This window comes from Lynx rufus, unplaced genomic scaffold (assembly GCF_022079265.1).
Source record: "Lynx rufus isolate CCGP_SWC_20201006 ecotype Redwood Valley unplaced genomic scaffold, mLynRuf1.p SCAF_16, whole genome shotgun sequence".
Classification (NCBI taxonomy): Eukaryota; Metazoa; Chordata; class Mammalia; order Carnivora; family Felidae; genus Lynx; species Lynx rufus.
In genome coordinates, this window is record NW_025814830.1 from 10,109,888 (window position 1) to 10,123,052 (window position 13,165).

Genomic DNA, 13,165 nt, shown 5'->3' on the forward strand with positions numbered 1-13,165 from the left:
AAGTCCGGAAGGCAGGGTGCGCCTCCTCCGTCCCCAAGGGAGCTCATTCCAGCAACTAGTTCTAGAGACAGGAGCGGGGAAGGAGAGTAGTCTCACCGTCACAGGTGCCCTCAGGTCCCGCGTGGTAGCCAGGGTCGCAGTCTCGGACACAGCGGTAGGAGCCAGGGGAATTCTCACAACGCTGGGACCCGCACAGGGCCGGGCCCCGCTCTCGACATTCGTCTATGTCTGAGAAAGGAGGCAGAGCAGTCAGATGCGGGAAACAGGGGAGGCTGGGGGGCAAATAAGAACAGGTGGGGGAGTTAAGGAAGGGAGAGGAGAGTCAGAAGCGGGGAAGGGAGGAAGCAGTGGAGGGGAGGCAAATGGCAGAGCAGGAGAGGCAGAGGGGCAGGGATCAGGCCGGGCAGGCGCCTCTCACCCAGGCAGGAGGCGAGGTCTGGGCCGGCGCGATGTCCGGGAGGACACACGCACTCGAAGGAGCCGTCGGTGTTGGTACAGATGCCGCTCTGGCAGAGGTCCTCCTCGCTGCACTCGTCCACGTCTGCAGGACAGTGTCCGAAACCGCGGACCACCTCCTCGGCTTATCATTCTCGGGCAAGCCCCTCCACCGCCCTTGCCCCGCCTCTCTGGCTGAGGTCTCCCCTTCTTCCCACCCCCCTCCGCCCCCAGCCTGCCTTAGGCTCCTCCTTTCCCTGAAAGCCCCACCCCCCCGACGCGTTCAGGCCCCGTCCTTTCCAATCACGGAGCAGTTTATCCCGACTCCGCCTTTCCCCCTCCAAACCCCTCCCCTCCCTGGCCGACGCCAAGAGGCTCCACAAGCCCCGCTTTGACGCTTTGAGACCTCAGTCCAAAACGTCAGGCGCCGCCTCCGCCCTCTCCCCGTCCCGGTTTTCTGGGTGAAAGCCCACCCTTTCCCGGTCCAGGCCCAGCCTGGGTACGGACCGAGGCAAGAGGCTCCGCGGGGTCCGGGCCGGTAGCCGGGGGCACAAGTGCAGGCAAAGGAGCCGTCGGTGTTGAGGCACTCGCCGTGGGGAAAACAAAAGTCTCCCTCTAAGCACTCGTTCACATCTAGGGTATGGGAGAAATAGGGCTGCGGGGTCCTGGCCCAAGAAGCATCAACTCCGCCCCTAGCCACACCCCAGAGGGCGGGTTTCTAAGCCCCACCCACATCCTTTTAGTCCAGCTTCTACCTCCCCATCAGGCTTTGTCCAGGAGCCCGGACCCCACCCCCAGGTTCTCCGGTCCTCTCGCCGCCCTCTCCCCACCCTGCCCACCTGCGCAGGGCCCAGGCCGACCCGACGGCGCCCGGTAGCCCGGCGCGCAGCTGCAGCGGAAGGAGCCATCGGTGTTAGTGCAGTGGCCATGGGGGCCGCAGGAGGCACCCGAACTGCACTCGTCCACATCTGTGGGAACAGGGGTTTCAGAAAGGGTCTGGTTTGGGGCGCCTGGGTGGTTCAGTCGGTTAAGCATCCGACTTCAGTTCAGGTCATGATCTCACAGTCCGTGAGTTCAAGCCCCTCGTAGGGCTCTGTGCTGACAGCTCAGAGCCTGGAGCCTGCTTCAGATTCTGTGTCTCCCTCTCTCTCTCTCTGCCCCTCCCCTGCTCATGCTCTGTCTCTCACTGTCTCAAAAAAAAAAGGGGGGGGAGGGGTCTGGTTTAGGGACGCTGGATGGATCCTCTTGTGGCAGAGGGCTCTAGAGAAGTTGGTGGGTAGTGTCTTGAGTTGGATATGAGCTGAAAGATCCATAGCAGGAGCAGGTTGGAGAGACCAAGATTCCCTGATTCTGGCGACCATAATTGGGGGTCTTGTAGGTCGGGTTTTCTGGCAACTCCCTGTGCCAGGATCCTGGAGTCAGTGAAGGGACTCTGGACGAGGACTGGGGTCAGAAATTAATTAGGGTAAGAGGTCAGGTATTATAAACCAAGATGATGGGATGGCATTCTGTTAAATCAGGGGTTACAGTCAGTGACTGGAATCTGAGACCAATTCAGGTCAGGGGTAACAGAGTCCAGAATTCTGCCTCTAGTCAGGGGTCAGGGTCAGGGATCATGAACCCAATACGCCAGGGAAGGTATTCTGAGAATGGGCAGGGTCAATGAAAGAGACAAGATCAAAGGTCACAGAGAGTCAAGGGTTATGGTCAGGAGTTATGATTAGGTCAAATGTCATGGTCAAGTTTAGGAGTCACAGGTCACATTCAGGGTCAAGGGACAGTCAGGATCAGAAGGGTTACAATTGCTATCAGGGTTGTAGGGAGAGTTTATCAGTAGGGGTTATGGTTAGGTTCAAATGTCACAGACAGGTTGAGGGTTCAGGGGCCACAGAATCAGAAGTCACATTCAGAGTCAAGGGTGGTGGTCCAGGCCAGGACTTGCAATATGGGTCAGAGGCCCATAATCTAGGTCAAGAGTCACAATCAGACTCTGAGGGTCAGGGTCCAGAGGATTGAGGTCCAGGTCAGGAGATAATGGGCCAGGTCAGGGGTCACGGTGCAGGTCTAAGGTCATAGCCAGGGCTTGGTCTCACCAGTGCATCGGCCATGGTGTAGGTGGTGGCCAGCAGGACAGGCTCTGCACTGGAAGGAGCCAGGTGAGTTCACACACTCCTGTCCAGGACATGCCAGATGATTCTCACACTCATCCACATCTGGGGGGCAGGGGAGAAGGTGGCCTTGAAGGAGCAGCCCAAAGCCCCCCTCCCCCATCCACATGCCTCCCTCCCTCCCCGGCCTCACCCTCGCACTCAGAGCCGGCAGCGTTGGGTTGGAAGCCGGTGGGACAGACACACTGGAAGCCACCTTCTGTGTTCTCACACCGGCCATAGGCACAGGGCGGGGGGCTACGGGCACACTCGTCCACATCTGGGGCAGAGGGGACCAGTGGGGCTGAGAAAGGGGCCTGGACCCAAACATCTCCATTGCCATCACCACCTACCCCAACATTGCAGTCTGGAGGCAGTCTCTTGGACTTTGCCCAGGCTCATCCCATCTCCCAGGAGGACAGATTCCTTCCCTGTTTCCCCATTAATGGTCTCTCCAGCTGCCAGGGTGAAGCTAGGGCACCACTTCCTGCATGTTGCCCTCCCCATGTCAGTTGTCCCCTCCCTAGGGTTCCCACAAGCACAAAAGTATCATTCCAAAAGGGAGGCGGAAGGGAGAGCACCCTCATATTTGCAGAAAGGGGAGAAGACTTGAATCAGACCCTCCCCACCCTCTCAGTACTCCTCTGCCCCTGTCCTCCATCACCAAGCCCCATTACTCTGCCTCTCTGACCCCAACCATGTCTCTTTCCAGTCCCCACAGCAAATGGGGGTGGAGTGGGCTTGCATTCGGCACCCTCACCTTGGCACGGGGCCCCCGGTCCTTGGGAGCGGAAGCCAGCAGGGCAGGCACAGTGGAAGGAGCCAGCCGTGTTGTCACAGCGGCCTGGCCCGCAGGGCGGTGGCTCTTGGGCACACTCATCCACATCTTCTTCACACGCCGAGCCCCGGAAGCCAGCCGGGCAAACACAGCGGAAAGAGCCAGACAGGTTCTCACAGACCCCTCTGCCACAAAGGCCTGGGCTCTGCGTGCACTCGTCCACATCTGCCCGGGGCAAGGGGCCCAGAGTCACACCTTTATGTCCCCCACCCCGTGCTCCCCTCTGCCTCCCTGACCTCCATCAGTCTGCCTCCTTGTCTGTCTCGTTCTGCCCCCCATTCCCCATTATTCAAATTCTCCACCCTACATCCCTCTACCTGATCAATCCCCAAGCTTCCTGTCCGCCTCCTAGAACTCTAGTCAGCATCAGTCGGCGTCTTTCTGTCCTGTTCTCCATAACTCTACCCCCTTCCCCCAGAATTGACATCTCTCTCCATCCTCCAGCCTCTCCATCCTCAATGACTCAGCTTTTCTGTTTTCGATCACTTGGCCTCTCCGTCCCCGTGTCACTGTGTCTCTACAGCCATCAGGCTACGTGTCTGGTTCTCAGAACTTGCCCCCTCCCCCCGCCCCGTCTCGCAGCAATCAGCCTCCCCCTGCCTCTTGCTCAGTTTCTCCATCCCTCATCACTGCCACTCTACCCTTCCCCGCACATCCCCTTCCCCTCTGTCCCTGTCAGTTCCTCACCCTGGCATCCGGCTCCGTGGGGAGCAGCCTGGTACCCAGCGGGGCACACGCACAAGAAGCTGCCTGGAGTGTTCTCGCAGCGCCCGCGGTCACACGGCGGCGGCACGCGGTGGCACTCGTCCACGTCTGTAGTCACAAACCCGGAGGTTCAGACTGGGGCAGACACTCCCCCTCACGGCCCCCACGCCCGCCCTCCGAGGGCTCTGGGAGGATGGAAGGAGGGGAGGGCAGGGGCGGAGCCAGACTTGGGCCTGGGCCCAACTGGGGAGCGAGCCAGAGACAGTAAGGACAGCAAGGAATGGGTAGGATTGAGGCGTAGGCGGACGGGGGGGGGGGGGCGGGGCAGGTGAGAAGGAAGGGCAAGATGAGGACTGGGGAGCCGGGCAGGGCAGAGGCGGAGAGGGGAACCGTGAGGGGGGGGGCAATTTGGGAAAGGCAGGATCTAGGCAGGGCAATGGAGGGAAGGGCGGCTATGGGGACCGAACCAAGGGAGGGCAGAAGCGAGGCAAGGGGCGTTTAGAGTACCGGGCCCAGGTGCGGCAGGTTAGGAATCAGGAGTCAGGTGCTAGGTTGCCGCGGTTGTAGAACAGGGGCGGGGCCTGAGGGAGGGCGGGAGCTAGTTGGGAATATGGTGGGGGCGGGGCCAAGGGAGGAACGCAGCGGGACAGGGTTGGGGAGAGAAGTCTGCTAGTTGTACAGCAGGGACCCGCCCCGTCGGGAAAAGCCGGCTGGGCGGGGAAGAAGCAGTGGTGGGGCCGAAGGGAGAGCTGGAGCGGGTCTGGGGGCGGGACCGGGAGCGTGGGGGAAGCGTGGGAGGGCGGGAACTGCTGGAGGGAGACCCGGGCAGGGGTGGAGCCTGGAGCTGGGCAGGGCGGATTTCTCACCCAAGCACTCCGTAGCCCGCGGGCCGGCTCGGAAGCCCGGGCCGCACACGCAATGGAAGCTGCCTGGCGTGTTTTCACAGCGCCCGGGGGCACAGGGCGGGGGCACGCGGCGGCATTCGTCCACGTCTGAGGACCAGGAAGGGGCTGGTCAGGAGGAGGTTGGCAGAGATTCCCCGCCCCGCCTCCGTCCACCCTCTCTGTCGGGCTCACCGACGCAGTGTGTGCCCTGCGGGCTGAGCCGGAAACCCGAATCGCACGCGCAGGTGTAGCCACTGGGCCGGGGGATGCAGCGTCCTGGGCCGCAGACCTGGGGATTGCGCTGACACACGCCCGCAGAGGGACCTGGGGAGTCCAGTCAGCCAGGGTTCCCCCATCTCTGAATCCTCTGTCCCTTTCACCCCCGTACAATTCCTTCAGACGCTCTGCCTAAGACACCCTCATGTCTGTCCCTCCCCACCCTTCTTCCACCTCTGATCCTCCGCTCCTTTATTATGGGACTTCTCATCAGATCCTCTGCCTGAATTCCCCTTATTGCCACCCCCAAAGTCTCCATTTCTGAATATTTGCTTTCCGGTCCTCTGACCGAGATACGTTCTTAGTGCCCTCTGTGTGAAAAACAATTGTCCAACATTAACTCAGCACTTACTATGTGGCAGACTCTTCAGGGATAGTTCAGTGAATCCTCACAATGATCCTCATTTTACAGATAAGGACACTGAGGCTCAGAGAGGTTAAATGACTTGTGCAATCAAGTGAGAACTTGAACCCAGGCCTGTCTGACACCAGCTCCTAATGTTACCCAACACTCAGCTCTCCAAATCTTTCTCTCTTCCCACACATTCCTTAAGTCCTCTGGCTGTAACATCCCTAACCTGGAATCTTCACCTTGGAGCTCCCCGCTAGAACCCCCACCTGTGATACCCCCATTGATGCCCTCGATCCCCTCTACTGCACCTGATTCGGGGATCTCAGGACCAGACCAGGCAGGAATGCTGGGCAGGGGAAGCTCAGGGCCCGGCCTTGGCTCAAGTCGGGGTTCTGGACGGTGTGTGGGCAGAAAGCCTGGTTTAAAAAAAAAAAAACAAAAAACAAAGGAATATCAATGAATGGAGAGCTGGATTTGGGTGTCCCCCTCCTTATGAGGCTAGGGCAGCCCCCCAGAGATGACACCTCTTCCTCCAGAAGCCAGCTCACCTGTGGGTGGCCGAGAGGTGGAGGGTGGAGCCCGGTGGCTGAGGGACACTCGGGGTGGCTCCTGGCCCAGGGGTCTGGTGTTGTAGCGGAGGTCAGAGGCCGAGTAGTGGTAGCCAGGGCCAGCTGGACAGATCTCCCGAAAACCCTCTAGGAACAAGAAAGGGAGGGAGAGGGGCAGAGAGAGGGCATGAAAGCAGGAAGGAATGAGACAGAAGAGGAATCTAGAATCTGGCCTTGACTGGGGGCAAGGCTTGGCCTGGGTGTGTGTCAGGGGTTTGGGTTGGATGTTGGTTTGGGGTGGTACACTGGCCAAAGAATGGGACGTCCCTGAGGGTATGAGTGGGACCAAGGATGTTTTTTCCTATTTGGGAGAGGGACAGGGATAGGGGTTGAAGGTGGGATCTGCTTTGGTTTGTTGAAGGGTCTGGTTTTTAGGTAGAAGCTACACTGCCAGGGGACTGTCTCTGGGAAGGGCATATCTGGGGTGGGGACGGAGCTTAGACTGAAGGCAGGATCTCTGGAACTCCAGACTTGGCCAAAGCTTGGGGACAGGGTTGGGCAGGCAGCATACCTCAAGGGCTAGGGGTAGTCAAGGCTGGGGTTGATGCGAAGGGGTTTGTCTCAGGGGTGGGTGGGGGTGGCCAAAGGTGAGGTGGAACCCTGGTGGAGTCTACTCTGGGGATCTGAGGGCCTGGGGCACCTAGGGTGGGCACCGTGTTTAGTCAAGTCTAGAAATAGGCCGGGCAGGAGGCTGCTCACCTGAGCCAAACGGTGGGCAGAGCTGGCAGCCTCGACCCCAGGCTTTGCCCACGCGGCTGCAGCAGCAGATCTGCTTGGTGATATTGCGCAGAATGGGCAGGGAGCAGCCACCGTCGCGGAGGACGCGGAAGCAGGGCCCTTTGGCCTCTGAGATCACGTGCTGGGCTGGGGGTGGGGGAGGAAATTCTTCAGGGCAGGCTTTCGACTATAGGGAACGGTGGGGGCGAAGGGATCTGGGAGACAGGAGGATGGTCCCCGGGAGGGGTTGGTGGGTGTAAAGGCCATTCAGAAGAAGTCTGTAAAGGCCATTCAGGAGAGGTGAGGGGTCTGGAGGTGTGAGAAAGGTTTAGGGCCTGAGGGGGCAATGGGAGAATCTGAGAAGGATCCAAGGTCTGCAGAAGGTCTGGTGGTCGAGGGAGAGGAAGGGATTTGGGGGCCTGAGAAAAGCTAAAGGAAGTCTGAAGATCGGGAGGGATATGGATCTAAAAGTTTGAGGGGTTCTTAGAGGGGCTGAAGAAGGTCCAAGGAGTCTGAGAGTATGTAAGAATCCGAGACGTTCTGGGGGGGGGGTGTCTAATAAGAGTGGGGGGACCCGGGAGTCTGGGGGGATCGTGGGAGTCTAAGGGAATTAAAGACCCCGGGGGTGCTCTGGTATGGGGTCTGAGGGCCTGGCGGACAGGCGGGCAATCCAGCCTCAACCCTCTCCCGTGGCTCACAGATGCAGCTGCTGCGGGACGAGTCGTGCAGGAAGCCGTCCGGACACACGCACGTGTACCCACCGTGCGTGTTTGCACACTCCCCGTGCTGGCAGCGCCCGCCGGTCGCGCACTCATCCACATCTAGGAGGAATGCCGTGGGCTCAGGGGCATCAGGGATGGGAGCTCCCTGCCAGCCCGGCTCGTAGAGCCAAGCCCTTCCCACTCCTGCCCCCGCTCACCTTGGCAGGACCCATTAACCCTTTCAAAGCCGGTTGGACACGGTCCATCTGGGGTGCCCACTCGGTCGGAAATGCCTGTGGAGAGAAGAGAGGGGTGGGCCAGGGGCGGGCGGAGCCAAAATAGATGGGCGGGGACAAAAGAGGGATGGGAGAGATTAAAAGATGAGTGTGGCTTGAGTGCAAGGTGAGCCTGAGATAAGCCGTCTGGCAGAAGGCAACGTGGGAGGTTCCAGAAATTTATGAGTGGGGCCATGGTATAAATGTGGGGTGAGAACAGAGTAAACAAAGTCAGAAAGTGGAGTGGGCGGTACCAGAGCGGTATGGATAGATCTAGACTGGAAATGATCCCCACAACAGGGTACGTGTGGTTAGAATTTGTGAACAGGGTTTGTCTATGGGCAGGGTACCAGGAGCCACGGGGTTATCACCTCTCCCCAGCTCCAAGCACCTCGGGGACGTCCTGGGACTTACCCAGGTGCTCCGAGCATGCCTGACAGTCGTGAACGCCCCAGGCCAAGCCGGCCCCTCTGCAGCACACCTCCTGCGTCCGGAGCCCGGGCAGCGGGGACGCACACTGTGGGAAAAGTGTTGGGTGAGCGCGCCCCCGCGTGGTGGCACGCTCCGGGCCCCTCCCCACCCGCCTCTGCTCACTTCGCCTCCGCGCAGCTCTCGAAAGCAGTAACCGAAGCCCGAGGCATCCGAATAGCTGTCCTCGCGCGGCGCACTCTGTGCCAGCACCGTGTAGGGCGCCGCCGCCTCCGCCCGCGCCGCCGCCTCCGCCCGTGCCACTGCCTCGGCGTCCGCCTCCTCCCAAGAGCCGGACACACGCTCCACCTGGTGCACCACCACGGACGCCTCCTGCGGGTGCTCCACGTGGACGCTCACCATGGACGCCACGCCTGGAGGGAGGCACGGCGGGGCAAAGGGGTGTCTACACCCCAGTTCTTACGGACTGGGACTAGGAATGGGCGGAAGGGCGCACTGGAGAAGGGTGCTTAGGGGAAGGCAGGAAAGATGGGGGTCAGAGAAACGGCGAGGTAGTGGACAGAGGGATCAGAGGGGACCCTGGCCGCGCCCTCCTCACCGTGCTCGTCGTCGCGGTGGTTGGCCAGTGGCATGGTGTACACCGAGCGGGTGAGACCTGGCATGGCTGGGGCCGGTGGCCGGGCGCCTGAGGAATGCAGCTGGCAGAATTTGCCAGCGAAGTCCGGGGGACAGAGGCAGCGGTCAGGCTTCACGCACACACCGCCGTTGTGACAGATCAAGGGACACAGGACTGGGGGGGGAGGGGGAGGAGAGAGGCTAACTCAGACCCTAACGTTGTCACCTAGTGGTTGTAAGCCGCTCCGCCTTGAGCTGTCCTGTGTCACCCCCACCCACCCAGACCACCTGCATTGGCTGGGTCCGGTCTTACAGCCCTCTGGTATAGCTCCTCCCACTGGGTCAGTTCACCACGCCCTCCCGCTCTTCACTTTCAGGTCACTCCGCCCTTCCTCTCGAGTCCCACTTTGAGGTCGAGTCCACCGTGTTCCAGCCCCACCCAGGCAGCGCTGTCCCCGCCCATTGGCTCAGCCGCGACCACTCAAGTTCTTTCCTTAGCACTTAGCCCCGCCCATCTTTTCACCAGGCTGGATTTTTTGCTGTTCTAGCTACGCAGACCCGGCGCTGGTCTCTTCCATTGCCTAAATCAACGTTTTGGCCACCCCCTAACACCACTCCCCTTTCCCAACTCTGTCTCTTTAGCATTCTAGGCACGCGCACATTCCGTCTGGCCAGGTCCACGACACTCAATCTCCGCCCACTGGCTCTGCCTCGCCTTCTAAGAGCCTTGCCCACATTACCTTCTACCCCCGGGATTCTAAAGCTCGCCTATCTAGGTGTTTAACCTGCTGCCTTTAGCCCCGCCCACCTTCCTTTCCTCACGCGGATTTCCCCGGGCTCTCGGGCTCACGCTCCTCCCGCCCCACCTCCTCGGCTATCTGGGCGTCCTAGCCCCACCCACCGCGCTTTGTCTCCGCCCACCTCCCCTCCGGCTCCCGCTCCAGAGTTCTAGCTCTGCCTTCCCGCCTCCTGTCGCCCGGGGGCGGGGCCGCGACGGGAACGCGCCTCCTCTCCCCTCTGCGCGCCCTCGCTGGGCCCCAGGCCACCTCTGGGCGGGGCTCTGCCAGCTGTGCGGCGGGGTAAACAAAGAGAGGGGTGCGGCGGGGGTAGGGCGGCGGCTCCGCATTCCGGACCCTTGGGGAGCCCCGAGCCCGCTGAGCCAAAGAAGGCCGGACGTATCCTGCGAGGGCACCCCCTCCCTTTCTCCCCCGGGGCTGCAGAGAACAGCTGGAGACAGCTGTGCGGAGGGGAGGAAGGGGGCAGGCGGCTGGGGCCGTCCAGGAAGGCGTGTGTGGGATTCTGAGCCACACACTGGAGACAGGGAAAGCGTAGAGGGAGCCCCTTCAATTTAGAAGGGTAAAGAGACTGGACTCCTGGAAGGAGATCAGATAGAGTGCAGTACTCTGGGATTCAAAGATGGCTTAAGGTTTCTAGAATGGAAAGAGAGCCTAGCTCAGAAGAAACCGAAGCTCCCTTTCAACAGAAGAAGTCCGTTAAATCCTTTGGGGAAGTTGCCCAGAAAACAGGACTCTAGTGCCTTCTAGGGGACAGCTAGTTTGAGGGTGCTGAGAAAAGGATTTACATGGAGAAATGGGATTCCCTGGGAGTCCCCAGCACACAAGAGCCTCAATTGTCTGAGAAGATTCTAAGATACTGTGGATCTCACATCCCCTCTCAACTAAGGGATTAGGTGCCCAAGTCTTTGGATGAATGGCTGCCTAGGGGGGCAGTCACAGTGTCTGTGGAGAGTCTTCTTGTGAGAATCAGCTGAGCAAGACCCTCTGGGGTTCTCTGAAGATAGATGGATCAGAAGTTCCTGGGGAGGGTGGTCAGCTGGAAAAGCGAGGCTTGGAAAGACAGGAATCGGGAATCCGATGGCACTTAGTTGGAAATATAAGAGAATGGAAGTCTTTTGTGGAAAGAATTCAACTGGGGAGTGGAGTTATCACTACATAGGGTCTGTAGTCTAGGGTTTCTGTGGGAAGCAGGGAGGAATAGCTGAGGGACAATACTACAGAGTTGTCTGGTGAGGGGCACAGTTTGGGGGATTACATCAGAAGAATGGGAGGGAACTTTACTGGAGGGGCTGGTCTCTGGAGTCTGTTGATAGGGGTGGGGAGGAGGCTTAGGGTCTGAAGGCTGAGACTCTGGGCTCCCCTAGTTAGGAGAGTCAGGCCAGGCAGGACTCCAGAGTGTCCTAATAAGGGTCCTTAATTGAGTAGCCGGAGAGGCTTCACTAGGAATCAAGATTCCAAAATAGCAAGGGTCTCTGCTGGCAGGCATGGTAATCCAGCTAGGTCTCAGGGCATTTCCCAGCCTCCTCGGGCATTTCTCCGCCTTCTCTTGGTCTGAATGCTGGCCCCCCACCCAGCTCCCTTGGGGCTCCCACACCCAGGACGTGTTGCTACATGGGCACGGCCAACTCCATGCCCCACGCCTCTGGAGGAATAAGGAGCTGAGGACACTGGGGTCCTGCCGAGGTCAGCCCCCCTTCACATGCCCCTCTTGTGCCTCCAGGGGCTTGGCACCCGCCTGGGCACGGCGCCTGGCACGGGCGCGTTGGGGCTGGGCCGGGAGGGAGTGTAGGCAGGAGGGAGGAAGGGGAGGAGGGAGGGAGTGGCAGCGGGCGGGGGCTCAGGCGGGAGATGAGCTCACGCCGGCCAGGGCTGGATTGGCTAGGGGCCAGGCTGGGCGAGTTCTCAGAGCCAGGGGCCCCCACTCCCCACTCCAGAGGGCCTCTGGGGTTGGGGGCAGGTAGGCCGCGACCCAGAGAGCCAGCCCATCCCTGCACCCTGGGGCCAACAGGTGACCCGCCCTCCCCACCTCACCTGAACCCGGCGGGGGGCTCCCTATCTGTAGGGGTGCCTGGTGCGCGCCCTCCTGTCCCCTCTGCCCCCAGGGGGCGCCCCTTCCCCTAGGCCTCCTATCTGGGTTTCTCTCCCACGTGCGACCCTTGCAACTCAGAGTCCCGCAGAGACCCTCCTTCTAGGGACCCTGTCCCCCTCAGCTCTGCCGATCAACTTTCCTCACCCCAACCCCCCTCCTCACAGGCATTCGCATCCTTTCCTAACCCCTCCCAACCAAAGATAAAGAAACTGGGACACCCCTCGGGGCCCTGAAACTCTCCCTTAGTCTCCAAGGACTCCTTACAATCTCAGCATTGGGGCCCCCTTCCCCAAAGCTCCCAGGCTCCTCAATTCTGGTATCCCCACTTTGACTCAAAGGCATGAAAGCCTGCCCCAGTCCCCTCACGTGGGACGCCACAGGTCCCTGCGAACCCTCATTGCTTTGCAAAATCGGGACCCTCAGGACTCAACCCCAAAAGCCAGGAATTTAAGTCTCCCTTCCTTAATACCCCAGGGATTCCCCAACACTACCGTACACAGAATCTGGGCTCCCTCTCCTGGGGGAACTGTCTCTCCCGTCCCCGGGGATCCTCCTCCCCCTGGGAACCCCTCCCTCGGGACCACCACCCCGCACTCACAGGCGCGGAAGCCGGGTCCCCCCGGGGCCGCCCCGCCGGGCGCGCCGCTGTCCACGCTGGTGGTGTTGCGGGGCGCGCAGGTCGGGGTACAGCGGGAGCCGGTGGGCCCATGGACGCAGCGCAGGCCGCACACGGCGGGGGTGAAGCGCACGCGGAGGCGCTCTCGGGGCCGGCCCGGCACGGGCTGCGGCCCGAGCAGCGCCAGCAGCACCAATAGCGACACCCGCGCGCCGCCCGCCATGGCTGCAGCGCCGCGCTCCGCCGCGCCGCCGCCCCAGCCCGCCCGAGGGGCCCGGCCGCGCCCGCCCGCCTGCGGGGGAGGGCGGCCGCGCCCCCGCTCAGGCCCCCCCCTCCCCACCACTCCCTCCCCGGCGGCCGCGCGGGGGCGCGTGGGCCTGGGCGCGTAGCCAGAGGCGCGCAGGCTGGGCGCTAGACTCGCAGGGGGGAGGGGGCGCCCCGTCTGCCCCCGCCTCGCACCAACAAGTGAATGGGGCCCGCAGGGGAGCGGCGGGGAAGGGAACAGGTGGGGGCGGGCCGGTTTCCCCCTAGACAGGGCCGAATCCATAAAGAGGAAAGAGGAGTGGGGGCCACATTTGGGGAGGCCGGTACAGGCTGATTCTCCGCCCTAGACCCAGAGAGAGAGGCTTCATCTGGATAGGGGGCTGTCATGGCACATCTGGGCAGCCAGGTGGCACATCT

General features: G+C 61.3%; 1 protein-coding gene across 2 annotated transcripts in view; it reads right to left on the minus strand.

Moving 5' to 3' along the window:
- The window catches only part of LTBP4 (latent transforming growth factor beta binding protein 4), a 28,393-nt gene that overhangs the window by 11,487 nt on the left and 3,741 nt on the right, over nt 1–13,165 (minus strand). The window contains exons 1-19 of one of the 2 annotated variants that reach the window (XM_047079176.1): nt 12,467–12,707; nt 8,966–9,157; nt 8,533–8,780; nt 8,353–8,455; nt 7,882–7,956; nt 7,661–7,783; nt 6,945–7,109; nt 6,186–6,332; nt 5,946–6,053; nt 5,202–5,333; nt 4,992–5,117; nt 4,108–4,233; nt 3,343–3,585; nt 2,737–2,862; nt 2,529–2,648; nt 1,275–1,403; nt 943–1,068; nt 419–541; nt 97–228 (exon numbers count right to left, since the gene is read on the minus strand). In XM_047079176.1, coding sequence (XP_046935132.1) covers nt 97–228; nt 419–541; nt 943–1,068; nt 1,275–1,403; nt 2,529–2,648; nt 2,737–2,862; nt 3,343–3,585; nt 4,108–4,233; nt 4,992–5,117; nt 5,202–5,333; nt 5,946–6,053; nt 6,186–6,332; nt 6,945–7,109; nt 7,661–7,783; nt 7,882–7,956; nt 8,353–8,455; nt 8,533–8,780; nt 8,966–9,157; nt 12,467–12,707 — 2,785 coding nt within the window. Of the gene's footprint in view, nt 1–96; nt 229–418; nt 542–942; nt 1,069–1,274; nt 1,404–2,528; nt 2,649–2,736; nt 2,863–3,342; nt 3,586–4,107; nt 4,234–4,991; nt 5,118–5,201; nt 5,334–5,945; nt 6,054–6,185; nt 6,333–6,944; nt 7,110–7,660; nt 7,784–7,881; nt 7,957–8,352; nt 8,456–8,532; nt 8,781–8,965; nt 9,158–12,466; nt 12,708–13,165 lie in introns of those variants that run through there. The other variant, XM_047079175.1, reaches the window with a different exon arrangement.